We start from the raw sequence: 26,480 nt of genomic DNA, 5'->3' as shown, positions 1-26,480 counted from the left end.
TAAAAAAAAGAGTCCTATATTTGTAGCAAATTATTTTGCCCTTAAGGCTGTGATGGTAAATAAATTTTGCCAAGGCATAGACAATTTGAGAACTTGGAGAGGGAAGGACATAGTTATGAAAAGTATTATACTCAGGCAGTGCAGTCTGGACCATTGTCTTCCGTGATGGTTAGTATGTATTCCTGCAGCCAGGACCTTAATGCTGCTTCACCCTCAAAAGCTGAAGGTCTGTTTTAAGTAGGAATAATATGGTCCATCTGGACCTAAATATTTCTTTTAAAACAGAACTCAGGTTATCAACCCACAAAAGCAGATCAGCTGGGCTGTTGTGGCTATATCATCAGCAGATGGTTTAGAACTTGCAAAGAGAATCCTTATTAATCAAAACCAATGCATACGTTATTGGTTTATGGACAGATATCAAGAATGGCAGTAAAAAGAAAAGCTGTGCACGTATTCTCTGGTCAGACATCCTTGTCCAAAGTTCAGTAATCACTACTTCATATGTTCTACTTTTACACTAGCCAGAACTCACCCTTACCATGGCTGTGCCCTTCCCCTCCCCAAAAGAAACAAAAAACCCAAAACACAACAAAAACAAACAAACAAAAAAACCACCAAAAAAACCCAAAGCCAAAACCCAAAACATCCACACCCTGCTGTCTCTAAAAACCTGATCTTTGTGGAATATCTATAGGTCTTTTTGTTAATCTAGTGGGACAGAAGCTAAAATGGCTTAAAGTGAGATAGTTAAAATAAAAATACCTTTTAATATATTCTCCTATAGCTTGGGACAAGAGGGAGCTACTGTCCTTAACAAACTGTCCCACTGTCCAAACATATCCCTCAGGCTAGTTGTCCTTATTTATTTTTTTCACAGGCAATAAAGCAGAGGTAACACTTGAGGCTCAGGGGCATCATTGCTTGACTAAGGAAGAGCATTCAGAAATCAAAAGGGTGAGAAATGGCAATGCAGGGTGATACCTCTGGCAATGGGTATCATAGATATGTTGTTCACTATTAAAAACTATGTAGAATAAACATAAAATTGAAGCAGTGTTAATGTGCTTTATCTCCTCTTTGCCTTTATGTCAGTGTTTCTGCATAATGCTTGTTTTAAAGTTCTGCTTTGGAGACCTGTTGCAGGCTATTGTTTCAAACATTGTAGCTTTCTTAAACTTCTAAAATTCTTCTTACCATCCCAGTTCTCTGTCACTTATGTGGTGATCAGGCTTCGCAGCCATTCACTACACTAAGAGCACAGATATGAGAAACTCCCATACATATGTTTAATTTTTTTCTGGAACAGAGAAGCTAAAGACAGCTATTATTTTTTCCAGCCTTCCATGTTTAAGATAAGACATTTTTCCTTTGGAGAGTATAGCAGAACAATAGCAGCCTTCTATATTTCTTCACTGACACCACCAATGTTAGGAAGGATGCTGGGAGCTGAAATCTGTGTTTTTTTCCATGTTGAGCTAATAACCTTCCCTTCAAATAGGCTCTCCTGTCCTCATATGAAGAAATACACTGTGATGGAGGAGCTGCCAACTAGGTCACCTTGTCAAAAATCATGTGACAGTTTATAAATATGAATTATAATTACCTGGATTTTGTATTTTAAACACAAGCTTTGTTACTCAAAGCCTTGCTTTGGCTGGGAGCAGAGAAAAGCTGTAAGGGTTGACAGAGGCTTTGCTCAAAGGGAGAGAGAAGGCGCACAGCTCAGTATGGAATTTAATCACTGATTCCTAGTGGGTATCTGCTGTTGCAACTATTTTTGAATCAAAGCTGCATGGTCTGAGTTACCTAATGCAGTTATCCTGTGTTTCTGATTACCTCCAAACTGATCCTAACATACTTCTAATCACAAAATAGATCATGTTAAAATGTTACATGCTAAATGTACAATAATGAATTTCATATTTAAAATACATTGTTTTAAAAGAAATGTGTAAACTCTTGTGGCTCATATTTTATGGCTTCAAATTCAATGCTGCTTACTTGGTTTTACCTTCATCTGGATTTGTAAGTTAGTCAGCATCACTAAGACCAGTTCAAAAGTTTCTGGGTTTGATGAATATCTGTCTTCTCAACAAGAGTTTTGAGAGGGAGCATCTGCTTGCTTTAAAATTTCCACCCTGTTACCTAGAAGTCAACACTTTCGACAGTAGTATCTCACTGCCATTTTTCCTGTTAGCTCTAACCTTTGCACTACATTGTAAAGCTATGATATGTGCAAATATTATCAGCAACACAGCAAACTTGCTATATACTCATAGCCATTAAGAGAGGTCAACAGAAAAAATCTTGGGGTAATGACCTGTATATGCTTTAAGGCTCTTTTTTTTTTTTTTATTTGAGCAGCTGCTAATGGATTTGGGAATATCATAGTTATCAGACAGCTTAGAATAAGCTGCTAAGTGTTCCTATCTGGGGTGGCTGTAAATTGCTACTTAATAGCAGCTAAAGACACCTTTAAGCACTGCATTTTGAAAGGCTGCCAGGTAAGGTAGGGAAGCTGGGAGACCCAGAAGGGTCATGCCCCAGGGTGGGACATGCACTCACCAACAGCACAGTTTCACAGAGGCTGAACACATCGCCAGAGCTGGATAATGGGGTCCATTTGCAGTCCCAGACACAGCAAGAGATAAGCCAGGTTCAGGGTCCATCCATGGGCTCTGGTCAGGAGCAAAAGGAAACATGGCTGGAGCACAGGTTCATAGGGCTCATCCAGCAGATGGGCTACCTACAGTACAGGTCTGAGGTCCATCCAGCAGGCACGGGTGGAGGTGGAGACCAGCACTCCTACAGCATAGCTCAGATCAGGAACAACAGCCCTGGGCTGACCTGAAATGGGCCTGTGAGCAGCGGGGTGGGTGATGGCCCCAGGTGAGGCTCCTCAGGGACTTTAAGACCTATTAGTGCCTCCAGGCCCCTAACAATGTTTTTGCTTTCATGAGACTTTGCCTGTTCACCAGTGCTGCTTTTGATTCTTGAAAATCCTGTCCTCTCCTTGAAATATAGCAAAGAAAAAGCAGAAACGAAGATTTAAAAGCAACTGTCCTCTTTCAGTGACACATGTCACCTTTTCATTTCTCCCTATGACACAGCCATGAAGGATACTTTTCTCATCAGAGTTCCTTGAGGAATATTTATAGAAAAGTCAGAATCAGATCCTTTACATGTTTACTAGGTCTCTATACAGGACGTATAGAGATCAGACACTGAACACGTTTTCAACATTTTGGTAGGTAAATAATAGAACAATTTATGGAGGCAGCATCACAAGCATCAGAGACCTTTAACCTGAAATCAATATCTCAAAGACCTAATAGATTTTACAGAAGCAGTAATCTATTTTATAAGCCTGTAAAAAATAACAGAACTGACTGGATAGGTGAGACATCAGTGTGAATGTGCTCCTGTTGATTGCAACCTCTAAAGTTCTTACAACAAATAGCAGAACAATTAGGCAGGGGCAACTTGTTGCAGATATTGCTGTAGCATAACATTTGCAAATAAATAAATAAACCAGTATAGCCCTTAATTGCTGTTTATTAAAAAAGAAAGCATTACTGAGTAATTTACAGGTACCGTATTTGCCAAATAATTTATGCACAAGACAAGAAAGCTGCAATACAGTTCCAGTGGTAAATTACCTTTTATTTTACAAAAAATAGCTGCCTTGAAAAGAAATAAAATTACTATTCCCTGCTTTTTAATCCTTTTTATTTTTCTTAATTTTTGTTTTTGGGAATGAAAACATCCTTAGCAATACAGATACATTATATTTCTTCATTATCACTCAGCACAAGCAAATGTACCCACAAATACTGAGGCCAATCACAGGCAATAAATTCAATATATTTTACATATTGCTATGGAAAGTTGCAAGTTGCTGCTTGGCTTTCAAGGGCCTAGATGGCAGTGTAGTTCTTAGTGTAATTAGTCAATTTGATCTTCTCTGGGAAGATAATATTGACTGAGAGGTTTTCCCCATTGTTTGATTTTAGAAAAAAGTTCTTTTTCTTGCGTAGGAGATGACTATATTTGGCATTAGCAAGCCACGTTTCACATTTTGAAAAAAACACAATCCCGGTTGTACCCAAGACAACAAGGCATGTAAGCAAGCCCAGTACAACAAAACATATCACCTGGCTTCTACTGAGCAAGGGATCTGTATTTTGGATTGTTTCTTTCATTGTTATTTTCAGGATTTCTTGTTGATGATGAACTGATCTGTGATGAGCTTTTGGGGGTAGCTTGTAATTCTGCATATGCTTTGCCTCTGTATTAATTCCAGCGAGGCTTGTGTTTTTGCTGGGGTGTTTGCAGGTCACACCAACAAATTCAGATTTACAGATGCATTCGAATCCTCCCTGGGGATGTTCACTGCATGTCCCTCCATTCTCACATGGGTCACTTGCGCAAAATATGACACGGCTGTTGCAGAGTTTTCCTGTATAACCATGGGGACAAAAACAGCTGAAACCCACACCAATATCTGTACATGTTCCTCCATTTTCACATGGGTTGGATTCACAGTCATCTCTATCTATTTCGCAGAAGTTGCCAGCAAAACCAGAAGGGCACAGACAGGAAGCATGTGGAGCAAAACCATTGTCATCAATGCATGTTCCTCCATTCTGGCAGGGAGAGCTAGAACAGATAACAAACACATAGACAGGACTGAATTAAAGTCCAATGGAAGAAGCTATTAGGAAGCACTTTATCTAATAAAAAGAGAAATGGTTTTCTTTAGAAAAACTATTTCCAAATGCAAATCCACTGAAGTCAATGAAGTTGAATCAAGAATGAATTAGTTCAACAGCTTTGTCAATACAGATTATAGCATCTTCTGCCAACCCTTCGGGCAGGATTAATACACCAGCATATAAAGTCGACCTGAAGAGCTGTGAAGGGATTTTAAATTATTTCAAGCATTTATTCAAATTAAGCTTCCCAGTGTTTTCATATGCTTAGAGCTATTTAGCTGAGCAACTATTCAGACAAGACTGAACAAAGACACTAGCAACATGGCTTTCTTTTCCACCTAATTATTCATAAGATAATTTATGTATTTTATTGGCAAAGCAAAACACACTGCCATGGCAGCTAGATATAAAGCTGATTGTTTTTATTCCGCCTCTTCAGTGCTCCGTGACATACAAAAAATTTAGAGGCAAACAGATACTTTCTTGCAAACTGCTGTTCCGCCAAAAATTTCAATAAGTATAATTATAATAAAAAATATAAATGGGATAGTTTCAGCCTTGGCAAAGGCAGCTGGAACGTGAGGACAGGACTATAGGAAACCAAGTATTTCTGCAAACCCTTTAAGAACTTAATAGCCTGGAACCATATTTTAACTGACGTAAATTTGCTGAGACACCTTTTTTACCTTTGCAAAGTAACTGTGCTTTACTGAGTATAAGGCCAAAAGATAGAGACACCCATTAACAGAAAGGCACAAATGTGCCAGTTCAGTGGAGCTATGCACTTGGACTTGGTTCTTCAACTGGTTGTGTAGGCAGAAAAGGGGCCCTGGGTCACAGATTTACAAATAAATCTCAAAACCCACTGTCTTGGCAGTTATCATATATAAACAAAGCTTTTAAAACTTATTTTCTAAAAATGAATAATACTTGGTAAATCTTACAACAAGCCTTTCTGACAACTACAGTTTTTCCTATAATAATACCTATAAATCTCTGAAGACATACAGCATAGCACCAGGACTTAGTTGAAAAGTCCAAGCTGTTATTTAAGTGTTACATTTCCAGGGGGAAGTCCCAGGAGTAATGAACATCACAGCATTTCACATATGCAGTGGTCAGTAGCAATCAGCCATTATGGATTTCCATGAAGGGACACATTGATTTAAGAGATCTGTTGATGTCTGAGTGAGATGACTGTGGAAGAGATATAAACTCCTGACTACAAATGGTCCCTGACCATTGGTCAGGATAAGGGTAAGCTTCTCAAATGCCCAGCCATTGCTCTGGGACTAGCTATGATAGAGACTACCCCAAACACCTCTGACTTTACTGAGGACTGAAATAATTGGTGGCCACCCACCAGGAAAGCCTGAATGTTGTGGTAGAGGAATCACCTGTCTGTTTTTTTGCCACTTCCATATAAACTGCTCTGCTCTGTCCTCTTGTATTATCCTTCACTGTAGATGTTGTCTGGAAAATAAGGCTACTGAAAGAACAAACTGGAAGTCTGGAATTAGTATTAGAAAAGTGAATGGTGTGGTTGTCCCTGGACTTTGACGTAGCAGTTATCAGTTGTTGGTGACAACATGACAACTTGAGGTGATAATGCAAACAGGGAATTTTGCCACAATCATTTGCCACAATCACTGGTCGCTTTGTCTGCTTTAAGCAAAATACAGAAGCTGTAGCCATTCAGTCCATGAGTAAATGAGTGGTTATGGCCTGTCTTGGAGAGACTAGCACCCTCTCTTGACTTTATAATTCCCATGGAAAATCTGACAAGCTGTTTTGGATATGGCAATGTGTAGAAGTTTGAAGCCTCCTCGGCAGGTCAAATTACAGTATTTTGCAGGGAAATGGGAAGAAATTGTTGAAGAATATAAGTGTAAAATTTTTTCGGAACGTTTCATAAGTGTAAGCAACTTAAATAAAAAGCAGCTAAGGGGAAATATGCAGAATTTTGAAAACATGTTCTTTATTTTTTACTAACACTGAGTTGCATCTACCTAATTTTTATATGTTTAAATAAATAAGGTATTAATATTAATCTCCTTGCATAGATTCAGTTACTTTGCATTCTTGGCATTTAAAGCATGTTCAGCAAGGTGTGGTACGTGAAAGGCTAGTTGTGGAAACATGGACATACTACTTCTTTGGTTTCCAAATACTCTGCTTTCATTTTAAAGTACCACTCACTCCTCTGCTTCAGAGCAAAACTTCAGAACGTCACACAGATGTCACTAATGCAGATACATCTGCCTGATTTATAAACAGACTAGAACAATCATTCTGATTTGTGAATTGTCTTCATTCCATCTGTGAATATTAACCAAGGAGCCAGCGACAATGCTTAGTAATACCAACATCATTAACATTACCACTAAGATAGAGAGGAACTGAGAGGAAGTGAGATGTGAATGAGATGACATCATATGATGAGGTGTTTTTCCAGGATGTGAGGTGCTCTCTTTGGTGGACTGTGAGTTATAAGCAGACATGGAGTACTTATGCTGAGAACAGTTGTTTTTTTTAACTAAAAGCAGATCTGCAGACCCTGCTCCTCATTTTCCTGAAAAAGACACAGCTTCCTAGAGAAAAGGAATTGCTGTTTCAAATATGTTGTTTCCTTAAAAAAAAGCGTTCATGATCTCCAGACTAGCTCATGAGTATTCAGTTTGAACACAGAGGTACTATCACAAAAATGCAGTTTCAGCAATTTAAAAGCTTGAGGATTTTAATGAAGTACATGGAACTAATCTGTGTTATTTCATTGACACTGTACCTCACCTGTTCTTTGGGATAGTTGATATACATCCTTATTGAGTTACTGAAATATTTGCTCTACAGAAGAGAAGTGGAGAAAGCAAGCTATTCACACTCACTATGTAAGGCAAGTACCTTGGATGTCATTCAAAGTACTTGCGAGGAACTTAAATTTCCTCCTTGTCAATGAAGGCAATTTGTCAATAGGCAAATCCGAGCATTTACCTTAGATGCTGAAAGTAAACCCAGACAGAACTGTGTGACAATCCCCCAATTAAAAGCAATGGCAAAAAAATTCCACTGACATAAAGTTGTAAGAGTGGCAATTCTTACCAGAAAGAGTGAGAGGTGTTAATGTTCCTTAAACAAGAGTGTACAAGTCTTCAGGAAGATTTAGTCAAAAGGTAGATCTGAATATTCATAATTACCTATTGCTGAGCGAAAAGAGAACCAGAGGGTACTAATATGGAGCTAGAGAGAAAGACGCAATATCCAAAAAAGAAAACTGATTTTAAGGTGGTAGTTTTACCAAGCTTGTATCCACCAGAAAGGGATTCTGTATCCTTATGGGATGAGATCCTTGATGAGCTGGAAGACAGCAGGTACTTCTAGATTTAAAAAAAACCACCAATCTACAATTTTTTTAGCTTTGAAAGGTCATTCTTTTTTCAAGCAGTTCTGCCAGTGATACTGCTGAAAGTTTTTCAGTCTATGCCCGTTACCCCTTGCCCTTTCACTGGGCACCTCTAAGAAAAGTCTGGATCCATCTTCTTTGCTTCTCCCCATCAGGTATTTATACATATGGATAAGTTCCCCCAGAGCCTGCTCATTTCCAGGCTAAATAATCCAGCTTTCAGCCTCTCCTTATAGGAGAAATGTTCTCATCCCTTAATCATCTTCATGGCCCTTCACTGGACTCACTCCAGTGTGTCCATGTCCTTTTCGTACTGGAGAGCCCAGAACTGGACCCAGCACTCCAGATGTGCCTCACCGGCACTGAGCAGAGGGGAAGAATCATCTCCTTCAACCTGCTGGCAATCCTGTTCTTAATGTCCCACTTCTCTTAGAGAATGGAGAGCAATGGCCTCTCACACCCTGTTCTGGTGGAAGAGAGATGATCTCCTTCAGTAAACTATGGACATAGAATTATATGTCAGTTAAGAAAAATGGCAGGAGAGTGGACTAGATGTTTTTGTGCGGACAGCTTATGTGTTCGCTACTGTTCTTATTACTGCATATGGTTCATATGTACAATTAGCTCTCACCACAGGTGAGAACACAGGGTGGGAGGTTACTTCAAGTTTGTTTACTAAAATCATGGGAAGGCATGAATTCACCACCACAAAATATGAAATTATCACTTTCAGTACTCGAATTATGCACACAAACTCATGCTGAAAATCTGTAAATCTTCACAATATGAACAGATCAGATTTGTAAAATTTGATAAAAATATCAGCAACTAGCAGAAGTATTATGTATTTTAGCTCAGAGATACTTCCACTTAGCAAAGAATTTTGAATAAAAGTCAGTAGGACTGTGAATTTTAAATTCATGTCAGAAATCAATATTTACCCATTAATAATGCAGGGTCCTTTTTTGAGATGACAGTTTTTTCCTGTAAATCCCTGGGCACACAGACAAATATATCCTCCATCGCCCGTCTCTATGCATGTTGAGTTATTGCTGCAGGGCTTTGTAGAACACGGGTGAATATCTGTTTGAAAAACAGAGGGCTCAATTAATCTAATGTGAAAGAGTCAGTAAATAGTAAACAGTACTTCAGATAAAATATAGCTTTAATGGTCCTTCATGCTGCATTTTATAAATTCTGATTGACTCCTCCCTCTGTTAAAATGGAGCTCAGATTGTTCAACTATTGCAAGCGCTTTCAGCTTGCTTCTCCCTTCCTAACTCCTACTTGTAAAATATGTTTAAATTGTTCCAGTCTATAAAGAAGTACTATTATCAATAACATATTAGTAGGGGAGAAAGAACTTCTACGTAGTCTAGTCAACCTTTCACAACCTTGGCGTCTCCATGAGCCGAATTCTCATAAAGAAATCATGAACCGGGAATTCTCCCTGCTCCCTTCCTGAGAGCCTATCATTATGTGCTTATGAACAAACATTTCATAATAACAGATCATCAAGTTAAAAAAAATCTCTTAGAATTTAATCTTTTAGCTGGGCTGCATCCAGCCCTTACATAACTGTACCAGAAGAGAGAACTGTATGACATCTGGATCTGAAGTCACACATCTTTTCCTTCACAATTTCCCCGCTGAGCCACTTCCCACTCAAATGATTACTGAATTTTAAAAATAATTAAAATAAATAAACAAACAAGTGTATATTTTAGCCAACTAAAGGAGCAGCTGCAGAGAACTGCTGACTGAAAGTTATCTGATGCCTCGCACACACATGTGCACACATACACTTTCTAAGAAGATGGAAAGGGATTCAAGGGCCTTTATATTTTACTTCCCACAATATAACATGAAAGTTAGATGATATCATGAGGTACTGCAAAATTTTAATGATAGAAAACATTCAATAGCCTTAGTTTTCAAATACAATCTTCCCTGGATAAGAGGTTCTATTTTCTAATGTATTAGCCTACTCCCATTGCAAGACAACCACTTTTCATGCACTTTGAGTGTAAGCTCCAATTTTCACAAGGACCAAAACAACCTTGAATGCTTTTTGGAGCAGTGTTGTTTGCAAACTATTTTCACAGGCTTTAAAGGCAGCTAATAAAACATGAACTCTGATGCAGGGGCAAGGAAACATTCTGAAATATATACGGATAAGTATGTGTGTGTATATATGTATACACACATACATTACTGTCAGTAATTTGTGTCAAGGATTTAATTTTAAAGCACAACTTAAAAGCTTGTAGGAACATATAATTTTAAAACATAAATAGCCCCAAATGGCCCACTTTCTCTATTTTGTTTAGTTTACCTCTCAAAAGGCCAACAACCAATTGATTTACTTAAGTGATAACTGAGTCTGAGATGAGAATTTGAAAAAGGACTTTACATTTACACATATATTATGAATGGCTACAATCACATTACCAATAATTAATACTTGCATAAAACTAAGTTGTCATGCTGCAGTACATGAAGCAATCACTGAGTGTTTGTACAAGGAAGGCAGGCTCAGTAGTATATGTCACAGCAGATTTTCTAGACTCTGCTTCCTGCATGCCTAGCATGAGTTTTAGAGGCTTCACCTGTACTCTCTTTGATGACAGCTTACTAACACATGCCCTTGGCAAAGCAGTTGAGTGGCATGTAGCACAGTATACTCTGAGCTCACACCACATATTGGCTTTTTAGGGAAACTGAGGCTAAGATTCAAGCACGAGGTCAGGGGCCCACTAGAATGACTGTGCAGACACAGCCAGAGATGACAAGATGACAGAGATGACTGATCTGATTTAGCAAGGTAGATCATATACTCGTACTGAAATGTCATTTTTTTCCTGGAAATAAATTGACTAAACTGTTTTTCCCTTTTTTATAGTCAGTGTTTGATGTGGTACCTGCTCCTGTACTGTGTAGTCTATCTCAGACAGCCGTAGAAGGAAATCCTGTACTGTGCAGCCTGGTTCCAGGTGTTCATATACCCAATTTCAAGGTTGTGTTTCCACAAAATGAGAAGATGCCAAGGCATTCAGTTAGACAGGCTGGTATATCCCTTGCAAAGAGGTTAACCAGCAGTGTTAGCACTAACACCAACTCATAGATTTCTTTCTTTAAGTGCAATAATAGCCATAAATGATACCACTGACCCTCCCCTACATTTTACAGTGAATCAAGACCAACCTATTATCCACATGCCTATAAATTACTGGGAAGGTCGTTCTTGACCTGAACTGAGAACCAGGCTGCCCTTGGTAAAAACAACAGCTACACAGTCAGAAGCATTAGTAAACCACTTGATCTAAAATGACCCCAGAAAGGAACTTCCATGACCCAAGCCAGGAAGACTGTACACTATCTTTTCTAGAAAATAGAGATAACACCACCATTCTGAATCATCTTTTTCCTCCCATGCATAGCAAGCAAATAAGCTGCTGAGATTATATCTATATTTTACAAATGTTTCAGGTGTTTACAGTGGTGGTCAAATGAACTTCAGACTCTCCCACAGTTTCCCATTCCTGGTTTTACCATCCTTGTGAGTTCACCCTTGCTCACAGATGCCAACATTAAAACAGTGTCTATGGCAGAAATTCCCTGGCAAATATTTCACTTTCTATAGCAGCAAAAAGGAAGAATTTCAAGAGAATTCCAAAACCGCATTACTCACGACCCTTTGTCAACCTCCACAGAAAGAATACAAATGTAACTTTCTTAAATGCTTTATCTGACTATACACCTGAAGCTAAAAATGGTCTCCAGTAGCTAAAAAATGGCACTTAAAGTCACATGCATGTGAAAAATATAACAACCATGGCCTGCTGTCATCAGACACAAAAGTTCAGTATTAGTAGAGAGAGGCAAGGAGTCTGCTACTTTACGGTAAGAATGGGTTTGTATTTCCATATTTAAAAAACAGTTACGTGTATACGCCAGTGAACCTCAAAAAAGCAGGAGCCTTCAAAAGCCTTCCTTTTTCCTAACCTGATCAGGTTTCATTTAGTGGTACCTGTTAATGAGTTATAGCAGTCTGTAATGACTTATACAGCCAGGAAACCAACTCTTTGGCAGACGATGATGAGATCAGCGGCTGAGTAATTACCCCATTTGAGGGTTCAGTGCTTTATTGGGTCAGGATAACAAGTTGGAGCAACTTTCAAGTAGCAAGAAAAGGACCCTTCTCATGATCCCTTGTGGCAAAACAATACATTTAGAGTTGGTAAATCCACTGAGATGAAAGACTGTCACCATAACATGTTCCTGCAGATGAAAAGATGATTGTTTCTTTATGGCTGAATATTCTTGGCAGCTCTTTATGGGGATCTAGATTCAAATTGGCAAAGACAACTCTGAGATGACTCTGAGTGTTGAGAGAAATAATAGTTACTGAACTTAAGCAAGGGATACATTTTTTGGTTTATAGAACTATCTTAATGAATATGCATTAAAATAATATTTTTCCCTAAAGATGTGAGTACAATTTCCAAAGCATTGTTTTGCATCCTAAGTACCAGTTGCAAGAAGGAAACATTGCAAGGCTCAAAACTGCAAAGATATATTAGTACTTAGAAATTCAGCTAGGCACTTACAGCTTTTAAAACTATGCCCAGCTTGAAAAACTAAATTTACAGGAATCTTTAGGTGTGAAGATTATAGAATCATAGCATCATTAAGGTTGGAAAAGACCGCTAGGATCACCGAGGCCAACCATCAACCCAACACTACCATGTCTCCTAAATGATGCCCTGAAGTGCCACGTCTACACGTCTTTTAAATACCTCCAGGGATGGTGACTCCACAGCCTCCCTGGGCAGCTTGTTCCAGTGCCTGACCACTCTCTCAGTAAAGAAAGTTTTCCTAAAATCCAACCTAAACCTCCCCTGATGCACCTTGAGGCCATTTACTCTCATCCTACTGCTTGTTACCTGGGAGAAGAGACCAACACCCACCTTGCTACAACCTCCTTTCAGGTAGTTGTAGAGGGCGATAAGGTCTCCCCTCAGCCTCTTTCTCCAGGCTAAACAACCCCTGTTCCCTCAGCTGATCCTCATAAGACCTGCTCTCCAGACCCTTCACCAGCTTCGTTGCCCTTCTCTGGACACACTCCAGCACCTCGATGTCCTTCCTGTACTGAGGGGCCCAAAACTGAACACAGTACTCGAGGTGCAGCCTCACCAGTGCCGAGCACAGGGGCACGATCACTTCCCTGCTCCTGCTGGCCACACTATTCCTGATACAAGCCAGGATGCTGTTGGCCACCTTGGCTGCCTGAGCACACCGCTGGCTCATGTTCAGCTGGCTGTCAACCAACACCCCCAGGTCCTTTTCCTCCAGGCAGCTCTCCAGCCACTCCTCCCCAAGCCTGTAGTGTAGTATGGGGCTGATGTGACCCAAGTGCAGGACCCGGCACTTGGCCTTGTTGAATCTCATACTGTTGGCTCTGGCCCAATGATCCAGCCTGTACAGGTCCCTCTGTTGGGCCTTCCTACCCTCAAGCAGCTCAACACTTCTGCCCAATTTGGTGTCATCTGCAAACTTACTGAGGGTGCACTCGATCCCCTCATCCTGATCATTGATAAAGATATTAAACAAGATGGTACCTTTAAAAATCTGGACAAGCAATAGAACTGAGACTCGTAACATGGCAGTGGGTGGTTGTTCTGTCCAGTTTTAGAAATCTGTGATTGTAGCTCACAGGCAACAGAGGGACCCATTCCTCCTCACTAACTGTAATGAGAATCTAGGTGTCTCCCTCAGGTACAAACACATCTGTGAGAGGTGTCCAGAACAAAATCTCTAAGACCTTATAGTCACATCTGCACCGTTGCTACCACAGCTCCTGCAAACATAGCAGGACTCGCTTTAAACTAAAGAAGACTGTCTATGCTTATATGTGCAACTGGTGAGTACGGGCTGCAAAACCTGATGAGAAGCTAAATGAGTACCCGAGTACCTTGCATCAAGCTCCATGTCACTGCAAGCATGAGAACTACCTCAAATCTTCTGAGTCTTTTAGTCATCTTGAAAATTTTATCCAGCTCGAACTGTGTCATCACTAATTACAGTTTTGGGTATTCATTGGCAGAACATAGGCATGCTTTATAAATTATAAGCTGTATAACAAAAGCCGGAAAGATCTGAAAAGAGAATGAGGCCCTGGACACCTATCCTCTTCCAGCTGCAGCCACGCGGGCTGAAGAGGCGCATGCTCCTGGATGCTCATGCGGTTTTGGTGTCCTCAGATCTCTTTGGCTGAACATTTGCCTGTGTCAGCCAAAATAAACCAGCTCAGCAAAGGCCAATTCTTCAGCTTGCTTATGCTAAGCTGCCTTATTCTGACTGGCAAGGGGTGAGAGAGTGCACAGAAGAGCTGTGCTTACCCCTCAGATCTGAGAGGGAAGTGGCAGCCTGTTCAGGCAGACCTTTTTCTCAGTTATACTAATGCTACTCCACTGAATCATCTCTGGGTTTAGTAAAGGAAGAAATAAGAACAATATTTTCCTTTTCAGGAAGTGATAAGTATTATGCTTACATCTTTCTGAACAGACAGTAGCATATATATAATGTGTCAGGTATATATTTCACAATATTTAACATATACAAGACAACTTGTATTTTTATAGAGAAGGCTTATATGACAAGGGAGCAGTTATTTGTTGGCCTTCTCCACAATGATCAATGTTTAAAATAGAAAGAATTTACTCTTTGCTCGCACATATGCCCACTTACAAAAGATGCTGCATGCTTCTGCCTAAACTATTACAGAAGTTCCACGTTTATATGCTGCTGCCCAGAACCCCCTTGTTATCTGGCACTAACATTCAATCTTTTAAAATGAGTTATCCAGAAGGAGTTTTGCATGTTTCCAGCACCAGATGGTGCTGTTTCACGTCACTTGCTCAAGGACAGGAAAGGATGTGCAAACCTATGTCACAGAGGCTGCCGATCCAGCCCTCCTCACAGATGCACTGCCAGGGCTTGGCACAGCTGCCATGCAAACACCCAGGGAAAGGAACACACTCATTACAAAGAGCACCCTGCCAACCAGGTTGACACCTGAAAGAGATAAAAGACAAGATAGAGGCATAGTTTATTTTTAATAAACATAATTACAAGGATGTTCCCCTTTCTGAGGCACAGTAAACAAACTTTCGGATACAAAATTGGACTACGCAGCACATTTGAACAAAAAGATACCATCAATGCTTCCGGGCTACTAGAAGCAGTTTATGTGAAGAAAACTCTTTCATTCCATGAGAAAAAAAATAAATAAATGCTGATCAACATAAAGATTTTTCTTACATGAAAAAGTAGACTAAAAAGGCACCTAGATGCCTATGCTCTATGATTCCAGTTACTGTGTCCTAATAGAGTGCTGTTCCATTACGGTTCCATATTTTCAGAGAGCAATCATTTCAGCTTCTGTCTATTTTACCGGACTATGAATTATTGAAGCCATCCGTTCCAGTGCTAATAGCCCTGTCTGACAGATCTTTTTACCTGCATTCACTGGGAAATTCACAAAATCCATTTTCTGGGTGGCAGCCAGTTTTACAGTTCACTCCTGGAAGAAGAGATTTATAATATCAAACCAGAGAAATCAGTACTCAGAAAAAAATCATATCATGTCCTATACACATACCTGACATTTTAAAAGAACCCAGACTGCATAATGTTCTGATACTTTTTTCTCCAAATACATGGGCTTTTGCAACATAAAATTTTAAATGAACTTAATCTGGAGAACGTTACAGATAGGATTCACTTATCCTATAGGATAAGTGAAATGACATAAAGAATTAACCGCAAAAGAATACAAAGTCACTTTAGCATGTGCAAAGCCTATGCAATACCGCTATACGCTACTTTAAAACGGAAATTTCAGAACAGACCCATGTACGCCACTTCACAACATGCCACTCCGAATGCATTGTTTCAGAACTACTTGAAACCCAAAAATACTTTTAGTCAGAAAAGAAATTTGAAACAGCTTACAGTAAAAGTGGTGAACTCATTTCAGCCCTCCGTCGGATGAAAAAAAAATCACCATTTTCATTAAATCATGCATGAATAATAACGTAAGTTAAGGAGAAGAGGTCTCAGTCACATTTTTTTGTTTGTTTCAAGTATTTGCGTCAAGCAACGCTCCTCTGAAAGATCACCATTAGGCACGGGCATCCCGCGCAAAGGACACCAGAAACGCACTCCGTCGGTGCCAAGAGCGAGCTGCCGAAGGGCCAGCGGCACCCCCGGCCGGAGCGAGCGCCGCGGATGGCTTCGCCCCCGGGGGACCGGCTGCAGGAGGGCTCCCGCCGCCGCTCCCGCCCGGCCCCGGCAAACTCCGAAAACTTTCCCAGACCGCCTCCCCCCGCCGCGCCGCTCCCCGCGGCGGCAAACGCCGGGGTGCCCGCTGCTGCTCGCCCTCCCGCCGCCCCCCCGCACCGCTCTCCGCACCGCCCCCCGCGGCCGGCCTTACCCGGGGCTGCGGGGAGGACGAGGGGCAGCAGGCAGCAGCAGCCGATGAGCCCGGCGGCGGGCAGCCCCATGGCCCCGGGAGCTCCGGGAGCGCGGCGGAGCGCCCGCGGCTTCCTCGGCGGCCGGGAAAGCGGCACCCCCCGGCCGCAGCGCCGCCGGGCTCCGGCGCGACGGGGCGGGAGGAGGGAGGGCCGGGAGGGAGGGGAGGGCTGCCCGCCTCCTCCGGCCCCCTCGCCGGCCGGGGATCTGCCCGCGGGGCGCGGCAGCCCCCTCACACCGGGCCCGGAGCCCCCGCCTCGCTCCGCCGCTCCGAGCCCGCTCCCCTGCGCGGGGCGGACTGAGGAGCCGGGCCCCTGCGCACCCCGCCTTGCGCGGCCGCGGGAGACGGGAGGAAAGCTGGAAGGGCGCGGGAGAGGGGAGGTCTAGCGGGGTGTGTCAAGCACGCCTCTTACCTCGTTAGAACTTATTCCGGCTGTCCACAAAGAGCTACTTCGGGGCTTGCCTTCGGAGATCGGAAGACTTCTCTTCCTAGTCATTCACATCAGAACTCCAACTTTTTCAGGAAAGACCCCAGAAAAAGCAAGGAAGGTAAAACATTTTACGTTTCTGAGGCTAAAGAGTTAAAAAAAAGAGAAACACAACAAAACCACCACCCACCGCAAACGCTACCTTTAGTAGTCTTTTATACACTCAGCTGATCAAGAAGAAACATTACTTCCACCACAAGGCAATTTAAATGCTGCGGTTTATACTGTGACTGTTCCTTCCCCTTTTCTATCTTTTATTCTTCCTTTGAGCTGTCCCGTATGGAAATAGACTGGCTATTTCTCATTCTTCGTATTCTTTCTAGTTCTTTGTTTTCCTCATTTAAGGAAGTTACGTCTGAGTTTTTAGGATTCCCGAGGGACTTGTTTTCTTCTGCTCGCTGATTTAGTGCTTACTTCCACCAGACCTCATTTACCAATTTGTCTGCGTTTATGTGAAGCAACTAGAGATCCTATAATATGGCAAGAAAGCTCTGCAGCCATCTGCTTTTTCTCTAGAATTACAATGGGCTAATTCAAGATTAACTGCCTGAAAATATACACACTGGAAAGCAGACATTAGCTTCAGATAACCCATTTACTGGTACTTGGAGACAAATGATGTCACTCAGGTTGAAAAAATTTGCTTCTATTAATGCTGACGTTTGGTTTTAACCAAGAATGGGGGAAGTGAAGGACAGAAAAAAGGAGAGCAGAGAATGAGGGGTGGTTTAAAAGACAACAGTTAGGAGTAAGGTGTGAGAGGCATACACTGCTTCTTCAAAGCTCTCCAAAAGTTTTGGTATCTGAAGTAAGCTGTGCCCATCTGACCCTGTCGGCACCAAGATTGCCTCCATGCCTTTTCTGCTTGTCTTGCTTTCCTTTTAGTGCTGAAACATTACTTACTGTTTTGAAAAGGTTACTCTGCCATCACAGCTTTCACAGTAGCTCACCAGACTAAACCTTGTTGGGATATTGTGAATGACACTCTAGAGAAGTGAAAATGTGGAGTGGTGGTGATGACTGCTTAATCCTTTGCTCCGCTTTTCTGTGAACCTGTGCTTTTCTAGGAAAAATGTAAGAAGCGCTTTGTTAGTCTGTTCACTTTGCTTTTATTCTCACCCTCTTAGCTATTTGTTTACACTCAGATTGTTGTAGGTCCAGGGTTTCTTATTCCTCCCTTAGTTCATAAGTTCTCTGCTTAGTGATGTAGAAGCCTTTTCATGTTAGACCTTCGTTTGCATTTTTTGACCAAGAGATAACCTGGGAAATTAAAAACTCTACAAATGTTCTGTGAGTTCAGATATTCCTATAGTAGCTTGACCAGCTGGTCAAAGGAAGGCTTTAATCTTACTGCCTTCTGTCCCAGACAGCTGGCAGAATTTTCTCATATTCTTTTTTCTTCAGACCCCAAGAGTAGAGAGTTGATAAAATTCAAAGATTTTATGTGTACAGTCATCGCTGTCAAATTATCTGATCTAATTTGCATTGTAAATATACTCTGACATATGATGACACGTTTCTTCTATTTTCTGAGTTAACTACTGAACATCAGCTGTATTGTCTGAAGCTGATATCTTAAGAAAAATTCATTGGGAAAATCACAATCCTATAGATGATATGTTATAATCACCATTGCAAACTTCAATTACTGTACTCTCTTTTTCTTGCTTGTTTTTCAGGCTTTTTATATTTTTTGCATAGATACACCCTTAGGCAAAAATAATCTATTTTTTAGAACAACTCTACTTTTTACTCTTCTGTGCCTGACGGGTCCTTCTTGGTTTGCTGAAATTAAGACAAATCTCCATTTTCCCATCTTTTCTACTTACTTCAAGAGTCATCTAAAAAACCCTGCTAATTTTATTTCTGAGAGGTCAGAATCCTTTTTGTTAGAGTGGAGTCTATCCAACATAACCAGAATCTGTTGGAACAGGATCTGCCCAGATACTAATCCAAAAATAATTTCAAAACAGAAACCCCAGCGTTCTGTAAATCCAGACTAATTTTCTTCTCTCTTTTCCTTCCACCTGAGCAAACCAAACTGCAAATCATTTTTACTTAGCTCTCCTGCCACCAAAACCACTCTGATCCAAATCTCCATAGTCTTCACAATAGTCCTTGAAATTTACAGTAACTGTGTTCTGGCAGTTCTTTGTGATTTCTACTTTTCTTTTTTCCTTTTCTTTTGAAGTCTTTGCATTAGGAATTGGAAAGTAAAAACCTCATTGTAATCACTGCCTGTGTATGGAGATCAATCAAAGTGTTAATGATTGTACTCGCTTCTTCACCTATAAATGCTTGAGTGGTGAGTACAGATTGAGGAGTGCTGGTCAAGTGAGCTCCCAACTGTCTGTCATTCTTGGGAAACAGGTACTTTCATGGAAACCTTGGGACCTTGGGAGACTTGCTTTGGAACTTGTTGCAGGAATCAGGGGCATTAAGCCATCAAAGACACTGACTGCAACAACTGATTCCAGAGAAAAGTCTTTTTGGATCCTTATCCAGAAACTGAGATACTGTTATTTGGGTTTTTTTTTCCCAAGAAAATGGCACACAATGATCCTGCATTGTTAGACAGGAGTAATGAACATATTCAAGGACTGAGCTACTGGAAAAAGCAGACTGAGATTGAGAATTGAAGCTTGGTGAGAACTTCCTTTTATACATGGAATGTGAAACAGAGTGCTTCAACTTTCTGGTCAGCAGCATGCAAGCAACTTTGCAAAGCCTGGACATCCAGAAGCAGCAAGGAATCCTTGAAGTTCTGTCCTGGCTAGGAGTACTTGTACTCCCAAGTGCCTGTTTGCCTACTAATATAACACCTTTTGACTGGAGAGAAGGTCAATCCATTTTTTATTTCATTGTTGCCAGAATGTGGAGATGCTTGAGATGATCAAAATTTGCATCAGTGACAAGAAACACAAAGCAAGTCATCAACACAGCAGCCTCTACAGTTCCTCTCAAACTGGTAGCTAAAATCTAAGGCTAACAGCAGAGTTGTTTAGAAACTGTATGTGAGACCCCACACGAGAGGGAGAAATAGCTGTGATTTATTTAGGCTATCCCCACACATATCGCAGAAAGAAAGAAAAAAATGTCAATTACAGGGCAGTGCTATTTTCCTGGCAAAGCAGCAGTACTTTGTGAATGTATCAGAAACTTTAACATTATGAGTGGAGAGGTTTATCCTTTATCCCTTGAAGGGATCTCGTCAGTCATGGATATACACAGGCACAAAGTTTTAGGGTCTGTTGGCTGGGTTTACAAGTTTGTACTCTGTGAGTAGCATTGCACATCACAATAAAGCTCATCAGATGCAGCTGGAGCCTTAAGGAACTATTTTACACTCTGTACGTTAGGCTGTCCCATCCTCATGTATGACTGGACAAGATGGACTGAGCCAGCCTACAAGCTTGTTGGGGTTGAGCAGAGCATCCTCTCACCTTTTCTCTTAACCTTCTTGGCCATGTCCCAGCTGCACAGTTGCATTTCTCCCCTCATGCCAGCTTTACTTCTGTTACCTCTGGCTCTTCCGTGAGCTGATTCAGTACACTGCACTGGCAGATGACTGACAAGAAAAACATGACATCTTTTCTGTTGTTATTGCACCCGCTTCAAGAACATATTTCTGCCCTTACAAAAAGCAATAGGTGAATGTCTGTAGACTTCAGTGGGGAGACAGGCATCTCGTCCGGCACCTTCTGTATCAGGGCACATAAAGCAGAAAGTTTTTCTACACTTAACAGATTTCACTACACACAGAAATAGCAGCTATCAACAGTTGGCTAGAGACTGCCAAAGCATTTTTTTAATCATGGTAATTTTTTCCTGTTGGAACAGTAGCCAGAGTGTGTAGAGCTAAAATATACAGCAATAATTTACAGGAGTTAAAGCCAAACCCATTCCCTTGCCTAGAACTAAAAAACCTCATAACCTACCTCTCTAACTATTGACAAAGCACTAGCTCAGTGCTATCTATCACCCAATTACTATAGCACAGAGAATTCTGCCAGCTGTTTTAGAAAATACATTACATGAAATCTGGGCTGCTCTGAAGATGGAGGCAAAACTTTCATCACTAGGGCAGCTTTCCACTGACTGTAGCAGTCTTGATCAAAAAATGAATGCAATTTTTCCCTCTTTCAGTGCTAGGAAAGGCAGAGATTTTTGCCATCCCTGAGATCACAGTCTAGCCCTTCTTTGATACTGTAAATAAAAAACCATAAATGTAGACACTTGAAGTATTCAGTAAGATTCTACATTCGAAGTTATTCCACTGATAGACGCGTGCACCTGGCAATTAAAATACAGAGTCAAGAAACTACTACTTAAAAGGAAATCAAGACAATGACAAAAAAACCTTATTCTTCTAGTGGATTTCTTTCCATCCTGCTATTCACAGCACAAAAGATGAGAAACTGGAGGAGAAATATATGTAGCACAGGCATAAAGTAAAATAGAATATATTCAGGAAATATGATTCTGTTACTGATGCAAACAAAAAATGAGAACTCTGAAGATGTTACAAAAAATGCATATGTATTTAAAGAAATCTAAGGAAAGACATTTTTCAAAGAGCTGAAAGGGTATCACTACCATTTTATATAGTAATGGGCTGTCTACTCTTAAAGTATAGAATAATGTAGACAGGTTCATTGAAAGACAGTGTGAGAATCATGGAAGGACTTTTCTAGTCTGAAGACAGAGAAATGCTAAAAGATGTGTCCATCATAATGTGTGAAAACAGGAAAGACAGAACTGCAAAGATTTGTAGTGGGCAGAAATAATGGCCAGAACTTTAGTCGGAAGAAAGAGTAATGTAGCCTGGATATACAGACATTTTCTTTAACACCAAAGTTGATCAGACAGTATGGCAGTTTGCCACCAGACTAGAGGCAAAATAATTGGATGACTTTAAGGAAAGTTTAAGTACACTTATGGGAAGACTAATATAAACCCATCATTGCTTGAAGCAGGTGTTTGGATTAGTTTATCCAAGATGTCCCTTTCAAAGCCATCATTTATGGTCCTGCAATATCTTTTGGTGGGGAAAGCATTCCTTTGCAAACTGATGTTAAAAAACCCTGAATCCTAGGAATTTTTAAAAGGCACTTGACAGTCTGACAGATGTTAGTAGCAGCTCTGAAATTTGTATCATAATATGTCCAATATATCCAACCTACTTTACCCACTTGGAGATGAAGATAATGTTCAGTTTGTAATTCACATCACCGTGTTATGTTTTATTTTCCTGCAGTGGGAAAGATTTGGTGCAGTGAATATGCACCTAGATTCTTAGCAGTCAGCCAGTAAACAACATTTTTGTTACTGTCAGTGGCATTATGTTTTAAAATATATTTTAAAGTACTTCCCTGAGGCTAGTAAAGTAATTTTACTTCCTGTATAAAATAAAGTTAGACCTGAGACTTCATTTCAGGGCAGGGGCTGCTTGTGTGTACACAGGAGAGAAAGAAAGAGAGGGAGAAACAGTCTCTCTATTAAGGCACTGTGTTCTTACAGTTTTGTGAATTGACAGAATAAATTATTCTGTCTTCTGTCTGAAAGGGATATTTATAAAGAAAAACGGACAGTTTCCTGTGAGACAGACATATATCAAAATGAGCAGCTTAATTTAACCACATGGTGTTTAAAATGATAGTGAGCCCTTGAAGATTACATGTCCGAGAGAGGGGAAATTCAACATTGAGCCACCGTTCAAGTTTTTTGGAAAATTGTCCACGTCTCGATAATCCAGAAAGTGAAAGTATTGCCATATATTTCTGAGTGTGTGTAGAGTCTACTTACATATGATCTTTATAATATATATCTCTCTATATGACATGTATAAATGGATAGTGAACAGGAGAACAAACATACAGGGGAAGTGTATAATAGAAAAAATATATGCATGAAGAAACCTTTTTTTAAAAAATATCATTTATCAGTACAAAACAGAGGTATCCTGACTACTTACAAAACTTTACACTCTGAAACCTCTACTGTCTTCTGATATTAACGGTTTCAACCTGAACTCTGATACTTAGAGGTGCCTGCTGTTTTTAAAGTTTTGAACTGGCCATGACGGAGGCTTTAGGTGCTTGCAGTAGGCCAGGGAGAAGTTGGTGTTCGGCAAAAAATAAATTAAAAACAATCCACATGCCTTTCGAGACTCATTACTGCTGTCAGAACTCTAGCTGCTAGTCTTAGTCTCAGCTGGATTTTTTTGCTAACTACAGAAGCAAGCTGGTTTTTTCATTCTTAGTGCTCTCTCTGGTGTTGTGCCATTTTAGAGGACAGATGCTACATTTACTTCCATTGTATACAATTCCTAACAGTTCCATTGTTGTTATTTATACACATTCACATATGGGTATTTATTGTCTGCTCTTTCCTGTCCCATGCAAAAGTTTTCAGTGTTTTTACTTTGTTTGTCCTCTGACAAAGAAACCAGAACTTTGCTCACTTTTTGTTGTTTATTTTTTTTGTTAGGTTGTTTTTTGTTTAACTTTTTCCAATATATACCTCTATTAATACTAGAAATCAGGTTAACTTAACTCTGTCATAGTCCCAGTTCACAGTTTCTTTTTTGGTTCCCCCTCCGCAGTATAAACATCACTGTGCTGTACAATTCTTTCCTTTTCCATACTGTTTCTAATTAGTTCTCTGATGCTATTCTTTTTTATGTGGCATCTCATCAGTATGGTTTTCATTGTTCTTTTAAATAATAATAATAATAATCATAATCATAATCATAATAGCAACAACAATAATAATAATGTTAAACAATAAAATGGAACCTAAACTAATTTCTATTTGCATTATTATGTTTATCTTGCATTTTGTCTAGGTCTATTTAATCTCTATTTTGTTACAGGTTATTATATAACCATCAGTCAAAAATGATGAGTTTTGATGAAATGCCTACAGTTCACTGTCAATGAATTTTTGCCTCCTGGGTAAGGGACACATGAAAAAAACTGCCTCAGGAGTATTGTTCCAGTTGTAAATGTGGGGATAATATTTTATAACAATTGGTACCATAAAAATAACTATTTGAGAAATAAAAAGAACCCAAACCAGAAAGAACATCTGATGGGAATAATAAAGCAGTGCATGCCAGAAGCAGTGCTGTTTGCCATAGCCAGAAGCTCTTTTCCTCAGTCTAGCACCAAGGACAAGAAACACAGAGATTGGCAAAATATCAACCCTTTATGCACATGTAATATTGAGAAAGTAATTTTCACAAAGATTTACAACCTGTTTCCCTTGGTTTGTTTTTTTTTTATGTCTCAGCTCTGCATTTCCCAGGAAATCTTTCTTCTTTCTAGCCTTATCTTGAAATGAAAGAATTTACAAATGAAGGACAAATGTTCAATAATGGTACCGCAATAGTATATTTAAGATTGTTAATGCTGGTAAATACCTGCAGTCAGGAAACCTGAATTCTCACATAACAAGAGACACAACTTTTTGCCCTGTAATTCCTTAGGACTGTGTCAGTCCTAAGATATTCTATAACTCTGGAAAGATGATTTTCAGTGAAAGATTTCCAATGAAACAAATTAACTGCTTCAGTAAGCCAATCCAGTACTTAATACATATTAATGTAGAATGTTCAGTGATAGGAACGATTTTATAAAGCATGGTTTGAGATTAAAATTAGAAATTAATTAAGCAGGAGTGTCATTGTTGTTGTGCCTGAAACACCTTCATTCTGTAACAGTGAAGATTAAATAGGTGGCTGAGGCAAGACTGAATTAGCTGTGATTTGTTTTTCCCCGAGTCAGATCTAACTGATAAGATTTTTGCAAATCAAATAAAGACAAATAACTTGACTGCAAGAATGAGGTTTTTTTACTCACTGCAGAGTATGCTAAGATCCTGCTTTTGCACTAGTTTGTTGTTGGCTCTGTTTCACAGAGAGAAAAGCTGAAGCACAGAGAAGGAGAGCAACTAGTTGAAACTCACACTTGTGGCAAAGTCAGGTATGGATGGTCAGGTCTCCTGCATCCCTGTTTCTTCTTCTGACTATATTGCCACCTTTGGTATGAACCATGGACTTGGAAAGAGGAAGAAAGAAATTAGACAGGAAGAAAGAAAAGAAGCTATTCAGTACAGGTCATGTTAAAAACTGGAACAGAATACAGAGTTCCCTTGCATTCTGGTATTTCCAATCCTGATGGCTATTGTCAAGGGAAGTACTGGTTCTTTGTGTCAGAAGTGGCACAGTTTCATTTTCAGTTTCCCGAACTAACATGAACCATGGATCTTCTGCTGGAAGGTCTATGAGCTTATGTTCTCGAAAGAGTCATTTTTTTATGTTTGCCTGTTATCATCTTTTTCACTGCTACCATGAATTATGCTAGCTATAAATTGTTTACACTTACAGGTCTTCTATAAACTAATTAAAAGTTTCATCTACATATTGTTTGTGAATATTGAACACATGCCCAAACACGATATTTCTCTTCCAAGTGCAATAATCCTTAGGCATTTTGTTCAAAAGTGTGATTTTCCCACTATTCCCTTCCCATTTTCAAACAGAAATGTGTCATAAATCTTTTGACTCCTGGTCTCTTGCATGATGCAGTAACATTGAATAACTTAGTTGTCTGATTTGGTAATGTTCACCATTACTGTCATATAGGTTTTGATCTAGTCTCCTTTTTTGTTATACCTTACAAAATTGATTATTTAATTATTTAGTTATTTAGATCGTGATACACAGAAGACACAACAGGACTTTGGGAACTGGAAACATAACAAGGAATCTATCATTTATCACATGATCACTGGCTTGCATTTTGCTTACTATAGTTAAAAGCCTCTAGTGACAAAGAGAAGAATAAATAGCTATCCCTTTAACTGCAGCTCTGGAAAGCAGTGGCAAGCATGCCTGTTATGAAAGATACAACAATGCTCTCAATTATGTTTACATAAATGCAGAAAGCTAGTGATTTTTTGCTGATATGACTACTGTATTTTATTATTATTTCATCTGCTTGTGTCTTTTTCATGTGTCTATGTCTTATTTATATGGCTGTGTCTTATTTTAAATTTATAAATTCCTTAGGTCAAGGACTGCCTTTTAATACTGTATTTCTAAAATACCAGTCTCCGTGATGAGCTCCTAGTCATTTTGACAATACCAAGGTGATTTAATATTTGTGTTGCATTAAACATCTTACAACTGCTATCAGGGCTGTAATCTGACTGCACAGGGCACTGTATAAATATATAGAAAGGTGCACTCTTACTCATAAATAATGTAAAAGAACACAAAAATGAAAGCAGAACAGACTAGAATACAAACATACCCAAACAGCATGACCACAATGA

At 39.9% G+C, this 26,480-nt stretch overlaps 1 protein-coding gene across 1 annotated transcript; it reads right to left on the bottom strand.

Annotated features, from left to right (window-relative positions):
* Window positions 1-3,540: 3,540 nt before the first annotated feature.
* On the bottom strand, window positions 3,541-17,014 carry DLK1 (delta like non-canonical Notch ligand 1). The gene is made up of 5 exons (XM_075103911.1): window positions 16,616-17,014; window positions 15,640-15,703; window positions 15,065-15,195; window positions 9,060-9,201; window positions 3,541-4,662 (listed from the first exon to the last, which is right to left on the bottom strand). Exons 1-5 carry the CDS (start codon window positions 16,683-16,685, stop codon window positions 3,921-3,923), a joined length of 1,149 nt encoding a protein of 382 aa, XP_074960012.1. The 5' UTR covers window positions 16,686-17,014; the 3' UTR covers window positions 3,541-3,920.
* Between the last annotated feature and the right edge of the window lie 9,466 nt (window positions 17,015-26,480).

Source organism: Phalacrocorax aristotelis, chromosome 9, assembly GCF_949628215.1.
Source record: "Phalacrocorax aristotelis chromosome 9, bGulAri2.1, whole genome shotgun sequence".
NCBI classification, from domain to species: domain Eukaryota; kingdom Metazoa; phylum Chordata; class Aves; order Suliformes; family Phalacrocoracidae; genus Phalacrocorax; species Phalacrocorax aristotelis.
The sequence above is the reverse complement of the archived record's forward strand: the minus strand, read 5'-3'. Positions and strand labels throughout refer to the sequence as shown.

What these genes read in the sequence shown, in the direction of transcription:
- DLK1 (XM_075103911.1), bottom strand. Translation starts at nt 16,685, where the DNA reads ATGGGGCTGCCCGCCGCCGGGCTCATCGGCTGCTGCTGCCTGCTGCCC. An exon ending in CGGCAGCCTCTGTGACATAG is followed by an intron (nt 9,202 to 15,064) that starts GTTTGCACATCC and finishes TTTTTCAAACAG; the next exon opens with ATATTCACCCGTGTTCTACA. An exon ending in GGACCCTGCATTATTAATGG is followed by an intron (nt 4,663 to 9,059) that starts GTAAATATTGAT and finishes TATCTGTTCTAG; the next exon opens with CTCTCCCTGCCAGAATGGAG.